This window comes from Hevea brasiliensis, unplaced genomic scaffold, assembly GCF_030052815.1.
Source record: "Hevea brasiliensis isolate MT/VB/25A 57/8 unplaced genomic scaffold, ASM3005281v1 Scaf467, whole genome shotgun sequence".
NCBI lineage: Eukaryota > Viridiplantae > Streptophyta > Magnoliopsida > Malpighiales > Euphorbiaceae > Hevea > Hevea brasiliensis.
This window is the reverse complement of record NW_026614992.1, coordinates 1-23,738: the sequence shown is the minus strand read 5'-3', so window position 1 is coordinate 23,738 and position 23,738 is coordinate 1. Positions and strand designations below refer to the sequence as shown.

At 36.6% G+C, this 23,738-nt stretch overlaps 2 protein-coding genes across 4 annotated transcripts; both read right to left on the bottom strand.

Moving 5' to 3' along the window:
* Window positions 1-5,998: 5,998 nt before the first annotated feature.
* Window positions 5,999-11,083, bottom strand: LOC110651147 (internal alternative NAD(P)H-ubiquinone oxidoreductase A1, mitochondrial). Of its 2 annotated transcripts, none has more exons than XM_058142379.1 (9): window positions 10,876-11,083; window positions 8,657-9,341; window positions 8,012-8,225; window positions 7,444-7,604; window positions 7,279-7,344; window positions 7,033-7,196; window positions 6,810-6,924; window positions 6,549-6,728; window positions 5,999-6,460 (listed from the first exon to the last, which is right to left on the bottom strand). In XM_058142379.1, the coding sequence occupies exons 2-9, from the start codon at window positions 9,239-9,241 to the stop codon at window positions 6,305-6,307; spliced, it is 1,641 nt and encodes a 546-aa protein (XP_057998362.1). In that variant the 5' UTR covers window positions 9,242-9,341; window positions 10,876-11,083; the 3' UTR covers window positions 5,999-6,304. The 2 variants fall into 2 exon arrangements, with proteins under 2 accessions (XP_057998362.1, XP_021662077.2); XM_021806385.2 differs by having other exon boundaries at window positions 8,657-9,336; window positions 10,876-11,082.
* Window positions 11,084-12,352: 1,269 nt separating this feature from the next.
* Window positions 12,353-14,839, bottom strand: LOC110651145 (endonuclease 1). Of its 2 annotated transcripts, none has more exons than XM_058142380.1 (9): window positions 14,420-14,839; window positions 13,846-14,026; window positions 13,663-13,755; window positions 13,536-13,591; window positions 13,373-13,456; window positions 13,163-13,258; window positions 13,006-13,070; window positions 12,762-12,838; window positions 12,353-12,652 (listed from the first exon to the last, which is right to left on the bottom strand). In XM_058142380.1, exons 1-9 carry the CDS (start codon window positions 14,552-14,554, stop codon window positions 12,528-12,530), a joined length of 912 nt encoding a protein of 303 aa, XP_057998363.1. In that variant the 5' UTR covers window positions 14,555-14,839; the 3' UTR covers window positions 12,353-12,527. The 2 variants fall into 2 exon arrangements, with proteins under 2 accessions (XP_057998363.1, XP_057998364.1); XM_058142381.1 differs by having other exon boundaries at window positions 12,762-12,835; window positions 14,420-14,834.
* Window positions 14,840-23,738: the final 8,899 nt, after the last annotated feature.

The following is a 23,738-nucleotide window of genomic DNA, read 5'->3' as shown; positions in this document are numbered from 1 at the left end:
CATACTGTTGTTTTTGCCGGTCTTTGTGCTTCACCGTGCTAGTTGCTATGTAGCTCAGACACGAAAACACTGACACAGCGAAACAATATTTTTAAAAATATGAAAAACGAAGACGTAGGAAAAATGCGTAAATAAAAAAATAAAAAAAAAATAAAAATATATATATATAATGAGTTTTTTAACTCAATAATATTAGTATTATAAGCTCTTAAATTGTAGATAAAAAACTTAATTATTAAAATTAATAATAATAATAATAATATAAATATAAAAAAATACTCACCAAATAAAATAATTTACTTGGTAAAAATAAATTTTATTCTCGTAATTATTAGAATTTAATTACATTGTGAAGCAATTTAAGAATAATAATTTTAAATATATTAATTCAATATGTTTCAATTACATCTTGGTTTGCTAAGTCACAACTAAAGTAGATTAAAAGAAAAAAAAGAAAGTCATTGAACTAAATCACAACCAAACTCACATGCTTAAAGTCAGCCTTAAACATTGATCAAGATTCAAAACCCATATACAAAAACCAATTAGAGGCAGAACAGAGCATGGGAAAGGAAAAGATTAAAGGGATCTTTGAATTGATTTACCTGCAATGCCGGCGTCACGCCGCTAATCTAGTGCCGTCGTTGCTGGGTAAGTCTTCCTCTTCTTCTTTTTCTTCTTTTTTGCGATGTGTTGCTGATCAGTGCTCTCAACTCTCTCTCTCTCTCTCTCTCTCTCTATTTGTGTGTTGTGTTGGGTTTTAAACCTAAGCCATTTTTTTTTAAAGAAATGCGTTTTCAATCGGAAATGCGGAAACGTGTCCGTAACGTTTCATCTGTGTCTCTCTGTTTCCGATACAGAAATGTTTTTGAAACGGAGAAACGGTATAATTTGGCATTTTTGTGCATTACAGGCTAGTTGCTAAAATTCTGTAAAGTGAGCATTATTTGGTTCAAGTTGAATAAATCGAATCGAATCTTTTTAATTCGGTAATTTAATTTTATTTTTAAAATAATTCGATTCTATTTGGTTCGATTTTATATTATAAAAATTGTGATTATTTCGATTTTAAAGAGAAAAAAAATCGGTTAAACCAAACAGAATAAAATAGTAATTTGATATATTCAAATCAAACCAAATTAAACCGAACTGATTTTTGAATTATTTATTTTTATGGGAAATTTATGAATTATATGTAATTTTATGTATATAAATTGTTTAATTTAATTGATTAATGGTTATTAGGTTCAAACTAAAATCAAAATTAGACCACATAATTTGAAAATCAAGTCTAAATTAAAAAATTAATCAAAAATGAAAAACGATCGATTTGAATCGAACCTAACCGAAATAGAATGGTTTGATTCTATTCGATTTTTTATCTATTTCGATTCGGTTCAGTTTTTAAAATATGTAATTTGATTTTCATGATTTAATTCGGTTCAGTTTGAACCGAATGCTCACTTCTAAAATTCTGGTTAATAGATTATAATACAAGTAAGCAATGTGGGATAAGAGGTTACGAAGAATTTATGTTCACAAATTGATTCAAGACAAGAGGAGAAGAGCTTTTTTTTTTTCAAAGACTATGTTTGACAATATTAGCTGTTCTAATAGTTGTTAACTGTTTTAGTAGTTATTATTGATTTTAGTAGCCATTAGCTGTTAGATATTAACAGTTAATTATTAGCTATTTATATCGCAATTTAAAATATAAGTTTGGTAAAAATAGTTAGATTAATAGTCAAATGTGAAATTAGTTGTATTATCTGGTTGACTCTAATCAAAATCTCTCTTAATTTCTAAAAGTTAAGAGGGTAAATTTCAATAATCACTCTTTCGATTTCTAAATACTAATTGAAATAGATAAAAAGCTAAATATTATCTTAAAAATTATTATTAAACAGCATCTAAATGCAACATATATTTCAATAAGAAAAAAAAAAATCGTGTACACTTATACTTACTAAAGCTGCGTGCAGCATGCATAACTAATAAACATTGTTGGTGGTTGTTACATCCAATCCTCTCACGTGCTTTTAGTATGGATTTTGCCTTCACTTATCTCTTGGAGCATGAAAAATGCTACTTGAATTAACCATTTTCTAATTTCCAATAATCAATCTCAGTTAGTGGAGAAAATTGATTTTAAAATAAATAAATAAATAAATAAATGGGACCTTAAACATGGTAATTGCAATTATTAGATGCTTTTAATCCTTAGTGGAATCACTCACCTTTATAAGAGAAAAATGTTCTGATTCAATGTTCGATCATTTCCCACTCCCATACCCCACTATTGCCTCCATTGACATGCTACATTTCTACTCAAGCAGTCTGCTCAGCAGCGATGGGCAGCCATGCCCTTGGGCTTGACCTGACCTGACCTGACCGTGAACCAGAACCACTTCTGGCAGCGTGGGACAAGATAAGGATTGATGGAGGGGATAGTGTGGCCCATGCCAAGCCTATGGCTGCTCTAGCCAATACAAACACCCAAATGCCCAACGTGAATCATAAGCAAATATGCAACATTTTCTGTTGAATCATTTTGGGAATTACCGAATCAGGTGCCCTTTCCTTTCGTTATCAACTTTATAAAGCAAGATCTAGCTTCTTCTTTCTGCTTTAACTTTAGTCTCCAAATACCTATATCACCCTCACTCATCTACCATTATCTACCTAAGACAAGGTCAATATGGTCAACAAAAAGTAAAGAAAAAAGCTTTTAGTTATAGCCAATGTGAAGGGTACAGTGAACCCACAAAGCCACCTCCTCTTTATATAACCAACTCCTCAATTAGACATCACCCACCAAGAACAAGACAGCAGCCTTATCCTCTCTCTAAGGTTTGCAGTCTCCAAAAAGAAGGAAGAAAAGAAAGGAATGGCATCAGCTGGTGCTAGGAGAAGTACGATCAGTCGAGGAAATTACTCACAGTCACAGAGGCTTTATTCTGGGCGTTTGATCCCCAAGAGAGGTCAAGTGAAGGTGGCAATAGTATTGGGTCTGGCTCACTCTTTTGCTTCTATCTTTTCTTTTCGCAGCAGAAGGGCTGGAGTCCCCAGCTAGTGTTTGGAACTTGGAAACTCCATAAGCTTTTGGTTCAAATAGAGAGAGAGAGTAGAAACTGGGTAATCTAATGATGTTAATTAATTAGTCTCTTTTGTACAAAGAGAAGTTTGGTTATCTAATGGGATTCTCACTTTTTTCTTTTCATCCCCATTATCATTTCTTGCTTTTGTTTTAGTAGCTCAGTAACTTCTGCAACATGTATTGTATAATTCTTGTAAAGATAATGGTCCACCATTGAGGTTAACAACCCAATTAATTATAGCTTTAGAGAATGTGTGCAATTTAGTGATCCCAATTACAAAAGATTACGAGGTTGTAAATAACAATTACAATTTTGTTTAGTGCAACGTGTCTTGACCTTATTCTTGACTTTTGTGTTAGTGTAGTCACATATAGACTTGACATGATTAAAAATATAGTTTAATTAAAAAATTTACAAAATCCTTTCTATAATTGCTAGTTTAGTGTAATAGTATATGAGAAAACCCATCTTCATGCCAATTAATTGACACTTTTTCAAATTCATTCCATCTTCAAGTTAAGTACATTTGAAAACTTATTTTCAAGATCAAATTTTAATAAAAAAAAAAGATGTGTGATTGGATCCCACTAAGAGGTACTCATACTCCTCCATTATTGCTATAATTTTCCACTTTCTTCCATATGGCATGCATTATCAACTAACTAATAATAAACAATTACCAAAATTTAGTATGTAATTTTATGTTGAAGGTAAAAAGATTTTAAAACATTAAGGTGATGTTTCGTATGGCTTAATTAAAATTGGAATGTAATTATAATTATATTGTATATTTAATTATTTTATTTAATAATAAAAAAATGTAATATAATAAAATGATAATTAAATAAGATAATTAATTATATTTAAAGTAATATAATAATTATTATATATTTTTGTATGTAATCATAATTACTTCTTTTTTATTTTTTCCATTTTATTATCAATATTACCAACGCCATCACTACTCAATTACTTTACCCCCACTTTGCCGCCACCGGTACTATTTATCACCATCTTGTTACTACTATTACTATTACCACAATAACTACTTAACCACTATTATCATCACTTTGTCACTGTGGCCACCACTACTTTACTTTGCTATTATCATCTAATCATCGTTGTTGCCACCACCATTATTATTACTGTTATCGCCCTCACTATCATTCGATCATTAATCACTGTAACCATTACTAGTTATTATTAATACTATAAATAAATTAAATATTAAAATTAAAATTATCATTACATTATACTATTTATATTTTTATTTTATAATTAAATATATATTACAACTTTAATTTCATTATATAATTAATTATATTATATTATATTATACTCTATCAAATATAATTTAAAATAATTGTTAATTTCATAAAATGTGATAAATATCAACTGTAATGTTAATATACTTACGATTAGACAGTAATTGCACTAATTATATATGTATTTCAACCAATACCCATCTTTAAACATGTTTATAACTACATATTTACATTTACCTTGTGTAGTTGTGAGTGAAGCCAAGCATGTTTCTGTTCAAGCTTTAGGAAAATCGAGATTTGATTATAGAGTCCTTTTCGATTTTTATTTTCACTTTAGTTTAATTTAATTTTGATTAATTCGATTTTAATTTTAAGAAAAGATAAAGCCACACTATGAGGGTGTGAGCTTTCCATTAGATAATGGAGCAAATTGGCCACGTGATCTTTATTTGTTTATGACATTTGCAGTCTATGTAAGTGTCCATTATGAATGATTACGTATTACCTTAACCTCATTCTAGTTTTATTTTACTGTAATAGATTCTTCATGTCCCTGCTTGGTTCCATTAAATTGTGACATAATTGCCCTTTTTTAATTAGTGTTCACATTCCTTGACATTATTGTTCACATTAAACAAGACCAAAAGCAATGTGAACCTTTGAATACAATATTTTCTGGTTTGGTTTGGTCAGCTCAAGTTATTTATTGGGTTTGAATTCTTAGAATAAGAACAAGAGACACCATGAACAAATTTGACTTCCCAATAAATTAAAAATTAAAATACAATGAATGGAATATGAATTTAAATAATATATGATTAAAATTTATAATGAATTTGATGGTCGGATTTCTTAAATCCGATCTCTTAATTCGGAAATCGAGACCAGTTTTGGTCGGATCTGTGACCGCTCTTAGTTGAAAGTCAAGATTGTCAACTATGAGTCAAAATTTGAAGGGGCATACCTCGTAATTAAATCAACATCACAGGGCGGTATTCAACAACTCCCCGTATATAATCCCCCCAGATGGGATGAGCTTTCGACTCAGGTTTCAGGATACAACCCAAATCAAAGCTTTACTTCTTTCATTATCTTTATAGTTCTTTGATCTTTGTGGAGAGAGGGAGAGAGAATAGAAAGATGGCAGGCGCAAGAACGGCTATGATCAACAATAGGAAGGTTTCAAGAAGGTTTTCTGGCCGTCCAATCCCAAAGAGAGGGCAGGTGAAGGTGGCTATAGTGGTGGGTTTGGCTCACTCTGTTGCTTCTTTTTTCTCTTTCAGTAGTAGACGAGCAGGACCTCCTTCTCACTTTTCTTAGTATTTGTTAGTTCAGTAGACCCAATTTTGGATGTTCTTTTGTAAGAGTGAGATGTTTTGTTGTGAGTTAGAGGCAGCCTGTTGTAAAAAGGAAAGATAAGCTTGTTGCTTTGCACATAAATTGGATTGTTCTTTTCAAATCTTACTTTTTGGTTCTTTTCTTTTTGATTCTTTTGAAATTTTCTCTTTGTGGCAATCCTTCAATTAAAACTTCAAAGGAAGGGAAAAGATTGACAGTTCAATGAAGTCTGGTATGTTTGGTCCATTAGTTAGGGAATTGAACTTGGATCCAGATTCATTATAATACAAGTAGCAATTGATGAACAGAACATGCATTACCACAGAGATTGATATGGCAAAACAGGTTTTGGTGCACTAAATGGCTTACACAAGGTGTTTCCTTTATTTTCTTATGCAAGGTGTTTCCTTTATTTTCTTGAGGTTTCTAGCTTTCTAATATTGTACCCATCTATCCATATTGATTGGTAACATAAACCTTAAACTACATCCTGACTCCAAAATTTTTTGAATCGGAGGTCAAGATTAAGGAACATGGAGCCTGATATATAGCTCAAATCAATATAAAGAATAAAAAATGACAATGGTGTATGCCCTTCTTAATCTATCCAATCCTTGAGTTGTCTCTGCCAAAAACCAGGGTGGTTGCCCAATTCACTGCCACGTAAAATCTGTTCCTCCAACTGACCACTCGTGTAAGATATGCAGAGCGCCAGATTAGCCAACTGATGAATCCAGCAAGTGATAAGCCTTTTGCATCCTGACACATAAAGACCAAAGTTTTTATCGCTTGGATGATAATAAAGTGAAACATGGCATTAATCGTTTTCTGGAGCACTTGTGATTACCTTAGACTGGCGCAGATCAACCAGTGCCTTGTAACGCCCTACCGATGCCATGCTACCCAGATGCCTGTAGACAAATGGATCTCCTAGAGAGAAATCTTTTGCACTGAAAGCCTTGCCTCCATTTTGCTTTCCAATATTGTTAAACAACTCAACTAGATATTTCCCTTGCCTTTCTGCAACCTGCTTAAGAATTGTAGATCGATTAGCTCTAAGTTCATTGATGGTAACATATCCGAAAGGCAACACTTGCAGGGGTCTGACCTGAGCTAGAGCTGGAAGCACTGGCCTTCCTGTCTGCTCAAGAAAACCAGCACAGTCTCCAAGTGCAAATACATCTTCCACAGAAGGGACCCGCAACCATTGATCAATACCAATCCTGTATCACTCATTAAGATAAGTTAACATGATCCATATGGATCAGACAACACAGGACTAATTGATGTCAAATGGAAAAGGGTGTAAAAAATTGCTGTTTGTCTAATACCTTCCACCAGGGGAGTTGGGAAGATTTAGTGACTTGACAAACTGAGATGGACCGACACCAGTAGACCATACCAAGAGGCCATATGGGACTTCTGTACCGTCACTGAGAAATAATTTTGTGGGATGCACCTCTTTCACTACACCTCGTGTGAGACGGACACCACACTGATACAGAACTCCAAATGTCATGGACGGCCTTGGAAGGAAACACAATCTAGGATATAGGACAAGAAGATAAATTAATCACCTTAGTCAAATGATTTGTTGCATATTGCCGTAGTCCAACATCAAAGGATGATAGAATTTCATTGGCCTGTTCAAGAAGAACGAAACAAAACATTAGCAAATGACACCAATAGTTGATTTCTTCATACAAAATAATTACTCATGAATAAGGGAGGATTCATGTTACCTCAATAAGGGTGACCTTTATATGATCCTTAACATGAGAATACCGCTCCTGAACATCTCTCATGATAAAATCACTCAATTCACCGCTAAACTCCACCCCTGTTGGACCACCTCCAATAACGACACAGTGTAATAAGCGGTTCTTCTCTTCTTCAGGTATGCCTGCAATGGAATTACGAATATGTTATTAAAATTTTGGCTTCAAGAACTCACAATACTAGACCTCTTTATCAAGCCAAATAAATAAGTCGAGTTGAGGCGCAATAACTGCCTCACCAATTATGGTAGTGAAGAGAAGAGCTTGTTTTTTTGTTGGGTGAAGGAGAGGGCAGGGACAGGAGGGAAACCATTCTGAAGAAAGCTAGCTAGATTCTTTGTAATGACTGAGCTGAATTACAGTAAAAATGCTTCCCCAAAGATTTTCTTGGATCAATTGAAGAACAGACATTTCTTGAAAAAAATAAATCATTTTGAGCATTTTCCTCAATTCCTCTCCTTTACTCTTTCCATGATCTAAACAAAGCATCTAGAATCAAGAAGAAGTCTCATGTTGGAAAAGTAACACTCACCTGGATTTTCAGATAGCATGAGATTCAAAAGGAGCTTCTTCCTTATTTCTTGAGCATGATTCACTTCTCTAAGAAAATAAGCATGTTCATTCACTCCCTTGATACCAAAAGTCAGAGGCTCAGCTCCAGCAGCGATGACAAGCTTATCATATGCAACTTTAAACTGGTGAGGCTCCTGAGGTAATACACCATTGCTTACTGTCTCACAGTACACCTGGCCACAATAAGGAAGAACACTTGTCATAATCGCTACAACTTCGTAATGCAACTTGTGTAGACAAGGCCAAAATCCAAATAAAGGTTAAAATCAACATAACATAAAATAATTTAGAAGTCATTAACAAGACTTTATTCTCTAATAGAAAAGAAGAAGAATTCTTAAAACCCTCATTAGCAGCCTCAGAGTTTTTTTTTTATTTTATTTTATTTTTTTTAAGCTTACTGAAATTAACAAGAGCTCTTCCGCTTACCTGTTACAATTATAATACCGTTTGAGTTTTCAGGCACAACTTTGTGCTTTTGCATTTATATTAAAAAGGATTTTCCATTACGGATTGTGACATTGCACGTGCGAGATAATGGTAATATACGGATGAATAATATAAATACGAAAACCACAAAATCTACTGGAGAAAGAAGACTCACTTCGTGTTTGTCCGTGTCAATGCCAGTGCAGGAAGCCAAATAAAAATATGAGTTGGGACTTGTTGCCAATGCAGACTGAATCCGACTAACAGGCTCAGCTACAGAACGAAACTCAAGGGTTCCAACACAAGTTGATGCAAGCAAAGGAGTGAAGACCATGTGATTCCTTGGTGATATGCAAACAACATCATAGATTTTGGTGTCAAGTCCTTTCATGAATCGACATGCAGCCCATCCAGTGCCAAGGACAACCACCCTTGGCTTTTCACCAGGCCTTGTTGCTTCTAGACCTGGATACCTTGGTTCTTCATACTCATTTTCTGATTCTTCCAGAATCCTCTCTGCATTAGGAAATTGATAATGTGGGGTTCCCCCAATTCCCCTGCTCCAAAAACTGGCATGATTTACCTTCCTAATGCTCGAAAAGTATGATAGGTTGCTGCCTGCTTTAACATTTTTAAGGAAAGGTGAAGAAGACCAACTATGATTGGATATTCCCTCACATGGTGTACCCTTCTCTGCGTAACTACCAAAGGTGCCTCCTGTTCTTCTCAAGCCATTCCTAGCAATCCTTGAAAATGCCATGCTGAGTATCAGTTCTGACCAGAAGACTAAATACCCTTTAAAGTTTAAACCCTCAATTCAAATTAATTATAATCAGAAGCTGTGGCCTATTGGACCTGCACTGAGAGGGAGAGAAATTAATAGAACTGCATGTATTCTGAAAAAGGAAGACTTCAAGACATATATAGAGGAAGCCAATTTAACATTCCAAATCATTCGGCGGGATAAAAGGACAGAAAATAGAACAAGCAAGCTGTAGTCCAAAACACGCATACAAGTTTGATCATGACCCTTTCCCAGACTAGTTGACAGGAAAACAAAAGAAAAACTTAGCTTTCCTCATCAGGTGATGGTAGATACAAGGAGAAGAGTTAGGTAATTATAAGCAGAAGCTAAAGCACAATAGCGGTCATTCCTAATAACACGTGCATTTATGTTTAATAAGCCAAATTCATCATGATTTCAACTACCCTGACTCCCAAACTAGGTAACTGTTGATATCAACTTGTAATTTGATTACCTTGATTGATATATACTCGAAAACCAAACTTCTGCCAAATCTCTTAAGTGGGTTGCAATATTTCAAGAACCAAACTTGGTATACTATTAACCAATTTGACTAATCTAATAATGCAACCATGTGACCTATGATTGCATTTCTTTTCATGCGAAAAGATCGAATTACCAGCCATAGGACATGATTTACTTGCTCTAATAAATATAGAAATAACATCAAATTCTGAAGTCCATTTCACATTTAGACTCCGATTGTTTTAGGAAAAATGACTTGTCTATTTTTCAAAAAAATATTTTTCATAAAAATATTTTCCTGATTGTAATGTTAAATTAATGATATTTATTTATTTCATATATATATATATATATTCATATTTTAATAAGATTTTTAAAGTTTAAAAAACGAAAAAAAATTTTTTCTTTTAAAAAATTGAAGTAATTTTCCTTAACAATGACTTAATTTTTCTTTAATCAGGAAAATATTTTATTAAATTTTTCTAAATGCCCCCAAACACTATAAAATATAAAAATATTTTTTAGGAAAACATTTTTCGTGAAACAAATAAAGCTTTAAAAATTGAAAATTTTGCCATCAATCTCAGAATATTCGTTGTTTTTAGAGATTTTAAAAAGCAACTATAAAATTTCTAAAAGCAAAAAAGTAAAATTTTTTTCAATGAGCAAGATCACATCACAAAGATTAAACAAGCCAACTTGAATAAATAAATTATTTAAAATTACTAGAACAACTTAAAGGAAGCGACAAACACTTACATGCAAAGATTTGCTCTCATTTCAAAACAAAATCACCCAGCAATGAAACCAAATTCTAGATTCTAGACGCACCACAAAATTACCAAGTTGTTAAACAGTAAAGTTCTCAACTTTCACAGATCTTGTTAAACCAAGGAGGGAAAATGGCCAAAAATGAAACAAGCAGGACGGAACCAACAACGCACCAACTCAAATGAAACGCAAACCAAGCACAATTAATGGGAAACAAATACATATACAGTTCTATAGATAATTACATAAAGGCAAACAAGAAAACAGAGCATTTGGCATCAACAATATGGGAAACGGAGAGAAACAGAAACAAAAACATGATTTGCAAAAACAAAAAGGTTCAAGAAAATTACTGCTTGCTTTTTTGGTGGGTTGGAGCTTGAACAGAGAAAGAAAAGACTGTGTCCAAGATTTCTGGGTCCGCTTTTTCAAGACACACTAAACACACTAAACCAGAACAAAATTCATGTTTTTATAGTAGCAGACTTAAGATGCAAGAAAGTCATAGGAGAAATGAGAAATCTCTGAATTTTTAATATAAAATACAGTAAAGAATGTTAAAAAAGTGAGTTCGAGGAAGGAAGCATGCTTTCGTATATTCCTTTCTTTTTTTTTTTTCTGGTGAGTTGGCAATGGAAGAGAAATGAATTCAAAGCTCGCGTGCTGCGTGTGGCAAAATTTTTTCTTCTAGAAACGATGACGTTTTTAAAGTTTTATTTACGTAGGGACGGTTCTGTCCCCGTCAAAATGAGATTCTTGCGGACCATGAAAGGGGTAGTTTTGGGTCTCCATAGTGTCTTAGAGGTTTGACGGTGTGACTTTGTGGCTACCTAAAACCCTAGTTTTAGGGTTTCGTGATCAAGTGTGATCAAGTCTAGGATTTATAAGTTTTTGCTTGAAAATTATTGGTTCAATGATACGCACGAAGTCACACGTAGGCAATATCAACGGAAAGCAAAAGATCAAAATAGGACCCACAAGCTCCGAAAAATCTGGAAAGAGAAAGAAAAGTAAGCGCGACGGCTTTCCTTGACGTTCAAATGAAGATCTTGACACGTGTCAAATTCACATTGGGTGGATGGGACATAATTGCCAAAAGCGTGACTTGAGTTTCACGGTTGACTTCTCATACTATTGGCCGCCGCCCAGTTCCACGTTTTGCACTTAGCTTTGAAATGGAGAACCTAATTTTGTAAGTTTCCCGAAATTATTTAATATCTCCGCGGTTGCCCCAACGAATAGAAAGCGAGTAAATATTATACAAGGATACTTAAATACCAATTTATAAGATAAAATTAATATTTAATTTAAATAACATAAATCTTTTTATAATATTTGATAATTAATTTTTAAATAATTTATATTGAAGTTATTTTATAATTTTAAGTAAAAAATTTAAATTAATAAAATATTAACATGTGTAATTTAAATTGTCAGGTAATGGGTAGATAGAAAATATAATTAATTTTTTTTATAAGTATCAAATTAACAAAATCAAAATAAGAAGAATCGAACTGAAATCGTATTGAAAATTCAGTTCAGTTCCAATTACTAAATAGATCCCAAACTGAAATTAGAATTGTTCACCCCTAATATTTATAGAGTTTCGTGAGATTTATATATTAGGTATTAAATTTGCTATACAAATAATTAATTAAATATAATATATTTTATAACAATATTTATAAATTTTTAATATTGTATTTTAAATAAATATATTTTCAACATTTTATAAGATAATTAAATTTTTAAAATATAAATTATCAATAAAAATATATTTTTATATAAATTATTAATTAAGATATATAAATTATTTTTAAAATATAAACATGACTATCATAATCTATTTAATATATAAATTAAAATATAATTTAATAAAATATGAGATTCTACCCATATCCCAACTTATAAAATACAAACATAAACAAAGAGCACAAAAGTACAAGCGCGGTTACGTGAAGAAATGAGATCTGTTTTCTTGTTCCTGTGTTGGTAGGCTGGTTGTTTAGGTTGCTGATGCAATCCCTTCTTCAGAATCCCCAAATATCTCATTCAAGAACATTGCTAAACGAACTCCTCCTTGAGCGATGCGTTTCATGACGATTGGCATCCTTGAATTGAAGTAGTCATCTGTAATATGTACAATAACAATAGTAAATTACATATATATATATCTTCTGTATCTGTACTGGTTTTAATTGGATTCACTTGTTGGTTTTTGCAATATATATATATATACCTGCTAGAGTTGCACCCTCCTTCACTCCTTTATAACCCCATTTGCAAGCCAAGTTTATGCTTTCTACAGCATAGCTACACAAACCAAAAAGAACCATAAAATATATATATATATATATATATATATATATATATATATATATAATATTGTTGATTTGACTCTGACTGAGATTCAAACTCCAAAACTCATAGTCTTGGAGACCTCATTGAGGAGAATATGTTACAATAAAGAGAAGAGAACCTACTTGTTTGGACATGAAAGGAGATCGTCACAATCTTTCCATGATGAGACATCATCATACCATATTCCCTGTGTTAACATATGACAACAATGGCACACATCAGTATAACCCTTTTTACAAAGAAAATTATTAATTGAATGGTCTTTGTCTTACTACTTACATCAGTGAAGTTTCCCTCTATGGTTTCTTGGAGGAGGTCCATGTCGTTTTCATAGAAATCTTTTAGAGCTGTGAGAATAATCTCTCTATCCCATACCTGTAGTCATTACATGAAGTCAAGGCATGAGACCTTTTCGGTTCCACCAATTTTAGATAGAAATTTCAAGAATAGTAGGTATTGTTATATATTATCATTAATATGTTTACTTACATGATGAAGATTAGATTTGTGCCTGAACCAGTGCAATTCAATGGTGTTCCCTCCTTCATCGCTGGTGAATCCAACATGCATTGGCTGAAAATTGAAATCTTGATGAACATACTAGACACCAATGGGCTAAAAAAGATAGATTAAAGACTCACCAAACATTTACCTGATGAATATCTCCCATGAAGTGAGACAAGAATAGCAAGGCTTCAGTCAAATTATCTGCAAAAATGAATAAATTAGAGGAACGTATATAGCAAAATTGTAGTAGCAGGAGGTGTGGGATTCCTTACATCTGCGATCTGTAGTTCCCTCCCTGTAGTGCAAAAGCTGAGATGTAAAATTCTGAATGGCACCAGCAACACACAAATCCTTCACACAGTCCCCTAACAAAATTATAATAAAAACCCATATTAATAAATCCCAATTAAAGAAAGCAACAGTGAACAACACTTGAAATTAGGCTCAGGGCTTACTTGAATAATCAAATATGCAGTCTTTGTCTGGTGTGTCAATGAAGTGAAGAGGGCTTGTCCACCTGTATTTGTGCCAGTGCCGGATTTGGTCAGGCCATATGCAGAGAGCCGATAAGTCCCCCTTCAAGTTGTGAGGTAACAAATGTTCTACAGCATGTGCTGCCTCAGGTCCTAAAAGGTTCTATTAATTACAAAGTATTAGTTATTCAGAGGGCTCCTAGTATACAAAAGGTTGATGTGTATGATGGACAATCATTCCTTGAAAGCAAAGTTATTAAGCTTGTCCACCCTTCTTATAAACTCTGAATATAGGCTTACTTTCTTGAGACCTCACAGCTACGGAGAGAACACAAATTAATTGACTGTTAAAAAAGTGGAATGGCTAGGCACCTTTGGAAAACTAAAACTCTATCAGTTATTTTATTTTATTTTTGGTTGATTTCTCATTATGATGAACATACACCTCCCATGGTGATTTAGTCTTTGATGATTTTTTTTAATTGGAATTGATAGTAAATTTCACACAATCTCATATATCGACTTTTGACAGTGGGACCTGCTAACATCATATTACCTGTGCAATCCGACATGTCATTATGTGACCCTCCTTGCTCCAGCCAAGAGCTCCAGGAACTGAAACGATGGCCATACCCACGAACATTACAAATGCAAACGAAGACCATCTCAGAAAACCTCCACTACCATCCATCCTCAGTTCTTTGCTTATCAGTTTGATTTTTCTTTCTCCAGCATCACCCGAAAAACAATTGAGAGAAGGATAATTGACAAATGAAATGAGCCCGTTAGAAATGTGTTATATATACAACTTCCATGAGGCTTCTGATTTAGATATACGCAACAAGGAAGAGGTTCTCATTGAGTACAAGAATTAAATTCCACTTTTGAGTGCCCTTAACGTTGACGATTTCCCAAGCAACAAGGGCATATTCTGGAATACAGAGGCATCCCAGCAACATTATGGGATGAAGTCAACAGTTGGCTATAAATTGTACTTGTTATAGAATGCTTAAGAGAATTGGCAAAGGAGAAAAAGATAATTAATTGGATTGGCACATGAGGTGTTGTGAAATGGGAAGGTCGTGCTATATATAAAGTTATCCAGTCCCGGTGGTCCCGCTTCTGTGTTTATCCATTGATAATGCTTCTCCAACTGTTTTATTCTTATGTTTGAGCAATCTTGCCTTGAGAAGCAAAAATGCAATTGAGGGTGGCAGCAAAGCAAATGCCGCCTTGGGGCAAGCCTTATCTCCACAATAGGCGACCAAGTAAGAAAGTAATCATCTACAGCAAAATATCAAGAATTACAGAATGATATGAAACAATTTCCATCAACCAAAGAAATTCAGGTAGTTGATCCTTGGGTATGCAGCCGAGTTGCATATTGAGATTTTGGTACATCAGCATTTCTCAACACCAATGCCGCTAGCTTACCTAACATGCATGTGTATGCTATGAGTTGGCCATGAGCATGTATGAAAAATGCAAAATAAGGATTATCCAGGGAACCACAATGTACGGAGTTGACTTGAAGAAACAACTCCATTGCACAATCAATTGGAATATTATATAAGACATTTCGATTGACTTGTCATTCATGTGATAGATAACAGTGGATGACATCATTCCTGAACCCTGAATGACCTCAAGCAATAGAAAGGAAAGTGAACACCATGCAGGAGATGTGGCCACATATTTTAATAATTTTGAAGAACTCTGATTAGTTTGCTTAAATTTTCTAGCTCAGGTAATCACAACTTAATAAATATAATTAGGAGAATATACTGTCATGACCTAATTTATGGGCAGGATCGGCACTAGGGCCAGGACCAGCTTAAAGTCCCCGAGGCCCGTAGTAAGCCTAACTATTCCTCAACCCAACTCTAAGACCCATTTGGGCCCAATTTCAAGAATTCAACCGGATAGAGTCCGGCCATAAAATGGACCATTTAACGGGGAGTTTTTGACCCACTCGACCTATAAACACAATATATAATCATCTGGGGAGTTCAGCTCACCCTCAACATAATCAAATGTCATAAAAATAAATGGGAGCTCGGCTACCTCATCAAATCCAACCATACATACTTTTAATAAGTTTACAGGTCCAACATGATAATTATATTACAAACTCAAATCAAGTAAATAATTCTAACACATGCGGAGTCTAAGAATTTTAACCCAATAGAACAAACACATTTAAAACTATCAATAGACCTGCGAAGAAGAAGAGCAGGTTAGGCACAACAAAAATCCTCCTGTAGCCTGAAAAAATAAATGAACAGGAGTGAGCGTTCGACTCAGAGAGTAAAATATCAATTTTAACCATAATCTCTATAGCTATCTAAAACTAATGCACCCTATAGAGTGAAATGCAACATCGTCATAAATTTCATAAAAATCACATCAAAAAGGCAATTTGGAGCACTCACACACCCGAGAGTATCAAACAATACCTAAATGGGAGTTGATACCCTATACAACCCTCTTAATCCAACCTCTGTCAGCGAAGATCTCAAGCCGGACTTTCGCTTAATAAACCAAATACGGGGTCCCAACGAAGAACTCAAGCCGTGTCTACCCTAAAAGACCGGGTCCCAGCGAAGATCTCAAGCCGTGTCTACCCGTCCTGTCCATATCCAACACTATACCACACGCACGCCAACGCACGCACACTGCTCCAAATTACCACAAACAATATCCATGGCACTTTAACAGTTGTGAATGCAACATAAAACGTGCCTAGAGTTTAACTACATAGATATATACATAAAAATGATGCATGGGCATGCTTGAACATATAATAATATCGAAGTTACAATTAAAATTAATATTTTACTCAGACTTAACCGCAGTCATTGTGGCGGAGAAGGAAGGCTGTCCCGGCTCACCTGACAATTTTATTACAATTGTTTAATAAATTTGACTCAATAAAAACTAAGAAAAGACCAAAGATGTCCTAAGTCGTGCCGAAAATCCGGCAGAGTCTCCCTTATACTTAGGACCTATCCAACCTGCAAATGGGTTTAAAACGCACTTCTATATCCACAAACCATACACCCACAACTCAATCACATCACACAACCACTCCTGGGGCCATCAAAATAGTCATCAATCACAATATGTAAAATTACAGTTTAGTCCTTATAATTGACCCTTTTACAAAAACTACCCAAATGAATTCTAAAAATTCTAAAACTTTGCCCCGCGGTCTTTAGCATTATTACTAAGCTAATGCAAAAGGAATTATAATTTTATGAGTTACCACAAATATTTTATGGATTTTTAATCCCATTCAAGCACTAGAAAATTAAGAAAAAGCAAGGTTCAGGTTTACCTATGCCGATTCCGACCTCTGGAACGCGCTCGGGACGTCTGACAATGGTGGGGTAGCCAAAATCTCAATCCAATTCTGAAACATTTTCAGTAGCCTGTCTATCTGGCCGAAAATTCACAGACCCGGATAACTGTCGAATTTCCACGAATTGAAGGTACTTACATGAAGCCCACAATACGGGAGTTAGTATGTAATTTTTACGAAATTTTCTAAGCTCATTTAATGCTCGAAAAAATACTACGAAGTTTCGTGGGACCCACCGAAAAACAGTGTTGGAAAATTTTGAAATTTATATTGCCGCCAAGCTCTCAACGAGTGGAGCGCTCCAGTACTCTCGATTTTCTTGTGGGGTTCACGGTTTGCGAGAAATCTAGCCCAAAAGTCGAAATGGGCTAAAACTTCCCGGACAAAAATTGGGCAAACAGCTAAATGGATTTTAGTGTTCTTGGTGTCTATGGAAAGCTCTCGAGGTGTAGATGAAGTTTGACACAAGATCCAGTCCGATTGATGGCCAAATCGGCTGGATTTTGGCCAGGAAGCTGAAACGGCGTGTGCGCGCAGGGGAGGATTTCGTCATTTCCCGGCCGCCTCGGCGCCGTCGGTGGGAAGGGTTGGGCGCGCCGTGAGGTGGGGATCTTTGGTGGCGGTGGGCGAGGAGGTGAGAGGAGAGAGAAAAAGGAAGGAGAAGGAAGGACGTCGGGTGCGCGCGAGGGAGAAAGAAGAAGAAAAAGAAAAGGCCGGTCTGATTCGACCGGTCCGTTCCGGTCTGGTTTGATTCAGCCATTCTGATTCAAGATACAAATTTTGAATTTTTACTCTGTCTTGGGACCGAAAACGAGGCCTAAAAATTCCGAAAAAATTCTAGAAAACTCAAAAAAATTCGTAGAGTCCAAATATATTTTTATTTTTGCTACGTAGTCTTTAAATTAATTTTTAAAAATCATCAAAGTTTTATAATTTCGGAAAATTAAACCCGATTTCTAAAATCCAAAAAATTTCAAATAATTTCCTAAAATTTAAATAAAATAAAATATTAATATTTTCCCACAAAATAATAAATTTAAAAAAATTAGGGTGTTACATTCTTCTCCCCTTACAGAAAATTCATCTTCGAATTTTACACAAGGCAGAATAAAGTACAGAATTACACATTGAGTAGATAAGAGTACTTGCTGCTCATGTCCCACTCTGATTCCCAGGTGCACTCTTCCACTGACTGGCTCCTCCACAAAACCTTAACCATAGGGATCTGTTTTGATCTTAACTGCCTCACTTGGTAGTCTACTATGGCTATAGCTTGCTCCTCAAACGTCAGGTCTTCTTTCAGCTCTACTACATCCGACTGTAGCACATGAGAAGGATCAGGAATGTATTTCCTAAGCATGGAGATGTGAAATACAGGATGAACATGAGAAAGGATGGGATGGTAACTCCAACCGGTAGGCAACTCCAACCGGTAGGCAACTGCTCCAACTCTATCAGTAACCTCACAAGGTCCAATATACCGAGGTACCAATTTGCCCTTCTTTCCAAATCTCATGACTCCCTTCATCGGAGAAACCTTCAAGAATACGTAATCGCCTACTGCAAACTCCACATCCCTCCGTCTGGGATCTGCATAACTCTGCTGCCTACTGAAAGCTGTTTTCAATCGTTCCCTGATTAAAGGAACTATCTCTGAAGTGTACTGCACTAGGTCTATATCATGCACCCTCGCTTCTCCCATTTCTGTCCAACACAGAGGAGACCTACACTTTCTGCCATACAATGCCTCATAGAGTGTCATCCCTATGCTGGAATGATAATTGTTGTTGTAGGCAAACTCCACCAAGGGTAGCTGATCATCCCATTGACCTCTAAAATCCAAAACAGACATGCGAAGCATGTCTTCCAGTGTTTGGATTGTCTTTTCGGACTGCCCGTCTGTCTGAGGGTGGAAAGCGATGCTAAAATTCAATTGTGTGTCAAGTGCCTCCTGCAACTTCCTCCAAAATCGAGAAGTGAACTGGGGCCTTCTGTCAGATATTATAGAAGTAGGAACTCCATGCAATCTGACTATTTCTCGAATATAGAGCCAGGCGTACTGTGCAACAGAATATGTAGTCTTCACAGGCAAAAAATGAGCTGATTTAGTCAGACAGTCTACAATTACCCATATCGAATCATATTCCCGCGTGGTACGAGGCAACCCAGTCACAAAATCCATAGTAATCATTTCCCACTTCCATTCTGGGATAGGGACCTCTTGCAGCTTCCTTGACGGCCTCTGGTGTTCAAACTTCACCTTCTGATAAGTCAAGCACTTGGACACAAAGTCTGCTATGTCTCTCTTCATGCCATTCCACCAGTAGCTATCTTTCACATCATGGTATATTTTGGTGGAGCTTGGGTGGACATTGTACAGTGTATAGTGTGCCTCTCGTATGATTTCATTTCTGAGATTGTCCATGTTGGGCACACATATCCTGGAACCTTGCATAAGGGTGCTATCATTGGCAAATCCAAGCTCACCATCTTCACCCTACTGTACTCTTTCTATGATCTTCATCAATTGTTGATCTCTGTGCTGGGAAACTCTGACTTTGCCTCGTAAGTCTGGCCTCACTGAAAAATGGGCCAACAATACCCCATTGTCTGAAAGATCTAAGATCAGACCTTGATCCATCAACTCATGTACTTCCTGAATCAACGGTCTCTTCTCTTTTGATATGTGCGCCAAGCTGCCAGAAGATTTTCTGCTCAAAGCATCTGCTACTACATTAGCTTTTCCAGGGTGGTACTGGATGGTACAATCATAGTCCTTCAAAAGCTCCATCCATCTCTTCTGTCTCAAATTTAAATCTCTGTTGGAAGATGTACTTCAAAGTCTTGTGGTCGGCGTATATCTCGCACACTTCATCATACAGGTAGTGTCTCCAGATCTTTAGTGCAAAGACTACAGCCGCAATTTTCAAATCATGGGTGGGGTAGTTCTGTTCATGCCTCTTTAACTGTCTTGAACTTTTCCATTCTACATCAAAACACACCCTACACTAACTCTGGAGGCATCACAGTACACGGTATATCCTTCACCACTCATCGGTAATGTCAACACTGGGGCGGTGGTTAGACATTCCTTAAGCTTATGGAAACTCTCCTCATAATCATCTGTCCAAATGAATGGAACATTCTTTCGAGTTAACTTAGTTAGGGGAGCTGCTATCTTGGAAAAATCCTGCACAAAACGCCTATAGTAGCCAGCTAGGCCCAGAAAACTTCGCACCTTAGTGACTGTTGTAGGCTTAAGCCAATTAGTTACAGCCTCAATTTTCTTGAGATCCACTTGAATGCCTTCACTAGAAATCATGTGTCCCAAAAATGAGATGCTTTCTAGCCAAAATTCACATTTTGATAATTTGGTATATAGCTAGTGCTCCCTCAAAGTCTGCAACACCATTCTCAAGTGTCACGCGTGTTCTTCCTCGATCCGAGAGTATACCAAAATGTCATCTATGATACGATGACAAAATGGTCCAGGAATGGCCTGAACACCCTGTTCATCAAGTCCATGAAGGCTGCTGGTGCATTAGTGAGTCCAAAAGACATCACCAAGAACTCATAATGACCATATCTTGTCCTGAATGCTGTTCTGGACACATCCTCATCCCTGATTCTCAACTGATGGTAGCCTGATCGTAGGTCTATTTTGGAAAAGAATCTAGCCCCTTGGAGCTGATCAAACAGATCATCGATCCGAGGAAGTGGATACTTGTTCTTCACAGTCACCTTGTTCAGCTGTCTATAATCAATACACAATCTCAAGGACCCATCTTTCTTTCTCACGAATAGAACAAGAGCGCCCCAGGGTGAAGTGCTCGGACGCATGAAACCTTTGTTCAAAAGCTCCTGTAGTTGCTCCTTTACCTCTTTCAATTCTGCTGGTGCCATCCTATAAGGCGGCATTGATATGGGCTTTGTACCCGGAACAACATCAATGTAGAACTCTATTTCCCTTCCTGGTGATAACCCTGGAAGCTCCTTAGGGAAGACATCCATGAATTCTCTGACAACAGGAACATTTTCCATGTTGATACCTTCTACAGATGTATCTCTCACCAATGCCAAATACCCTTGACATCCATACCTCAATATTTTTCTAGCACTGATTATTGACACCAAATTATATGGAGCCACGCTCCTGTCACCATCAAAGCTAAACTCTTCCACACCGGGTATGTGGAAATACACCTTTTTATTTCTGCAGTCTAAAGTGGCATAATGAGTTGCCAATCAATCCATTCCCAAAATTACATCGAAATCCATTACTGGTAGAGGAACCAAGTCTGCTGGGAGGATTCTTCCATCCACTACTACTGGACTGCCCGGAAAAATCAAATCTACATCTATGTTGTCACTAAGCGGGATAGCTACAAACAAAGGGCATTCTAAAGTTGTAGGGTTCCTACCCAATCTCATGGCAAAAACTGGGGAGACAAATGAGTGCGTAACACCTAGATCTATCAAAACACGAGCCTCATAGGAACAAACTAGAAGAATACCTGCCACAACTGCATTGGAAGCCTGAGCATCCTGATGGGTTAGGGTGAAAACCCGTGCTTGACCCCTACCTTGCGTTGCAGAACCCTGATACTGACTTCTACCTCCTGATCTGCCTCCAAATCCATGTCCTCCTTGTCCTCGGCCCTGTTGGCCACTGAACTGACTGCCTGCCATGCTGGAAGCACCAGGATAAAACTGACGAGGAACATTTGCAACAAAACCTTATGACCCCATCTGTGGCTCGCTGAACACGGGGCATTCCCTAGCAAAGTGACCTTGTTGGCCACACCTGAAACATACTCCTGAACCCATCATACAAGGTCCTGAATGTCCTCTTCCACACTGTGCGCAAGGTGCAAGGGAGGATCCTGAACCAGACCCAGAACTGCTGTATCCCGAACTGTGACCACTGCTGGATCCGTACCCTGGTCTGAATCCTCGAGATTTGTGTCTAAAACCACTCTTCTTATTCCTACTTCTTCCTCTGTAATTACTTTGGCCTCCGCTATCCGTAGTACCCATGTGGGGAACACCTGAAGAACCCTCTGCTCTATTTTTCTTTGCTCTTCCACTGTCATCTCCTGTATAGCTAATCTCAATCTGTCAGGCTCGATCAACTACCATATCAAAAGACTGATCCGACATCATGGCCAGGTTTGCATACCTCCTGTCCAACCCCTTTAGGAACCTTTTTACCTTCATACTTTCTATAGCCACTGCTGTAGGGACATATCTGCTCAGTTCTAGAAATTTTGTAGCATATTCATCTACAGATTCTGCCTTAAGGCCTCAAAAGCCCACTGCTTTTGATCTCTGAAACTTTCTGGTACAAATATGTTGATAAACAGTTTCACAAACTGGGTCCATGACAAACCTTTCATCTGAGTTAATATGTAGTCATTCATCCATTGTCTAGGCATAGGCCCCATGACATGCTACACACACTCTATAAGTCTCCTATCAGTCAACTGCAACTCCATCCCTGCCTGTTTGCAGGAATCCAAAAATCGATAAGCATCGTCTGACACATCATAAGTACCCGGCACCAACTTCTTGAAATTAATTATTTGTTTATAAGGTTCCCCTCTTGGTGCAGTGGACTGCTGCTGTTGGGGAGGGTAGACCATATACTGTGCCATCATATCGATGGTTCTCTGTAATTCAGCTAGAGTAGCTGCCATAGGGTCCATGGGACCCGAGGCCACAAAAGACTGTTCTTGAACTGGCGGTGGCTGCTCCTCTACTTGAGCAGCTCTAGGCCTCCTACCCCGCTTCCTTGGGGTAGGCGCCTCATCTTGTGCCGACACCTCGTCAGGCACATCTGGTTCTGGTGCAGTGGCAGCTCTCCTGCTTTTACGCATTTTCCTGAAATTCAGTAGCATTAGCCCACAAAATTTCAAAACGGCATGTTACACAACTCTATAGACTCATATTTACACACAATTATATAAAGTAGAAACTAGAAGCAAAGATGACAATGCAAGACGAATGTGGACCCTATTTTCCGCATGTGACTCCTATTAGACTCTTCCCAATACTTTAGACAAATATTTCCTATGAATCTGGAACCTGGCTCTGTGAGAACATATTGTCATGACCTAACCTATGAGCCGAACCAGCACTAGGACCTGGGCCAGCCTAAAGCCCCGAGACCCGTTGTAAGCCTAACTATTCCTCAACCCAACTCTAAGGCCCATCTATAAATGGACCATTTAACGGAGAGTTTTTGACTCACCGGACCTGTAAACACAATATATAATCATCTGGGGAGCTCAGCTCACCCTCAACATAATCAAATGTCATAAAAATAAATGGGAGCTCGGCTTCCTCATGAAATCCAACCATACATGCTTTTAATAAGTTTATAGGTCCAACATGACAATTATATTACAGACCCAAATCAAGTAAATATTTCTAACACATGCGGAGTCTAAGAATTTTAACCCAATAGAACAAACACATTTAAAACTATCAATAGACCTGCGAAGAAGAAGAAGCG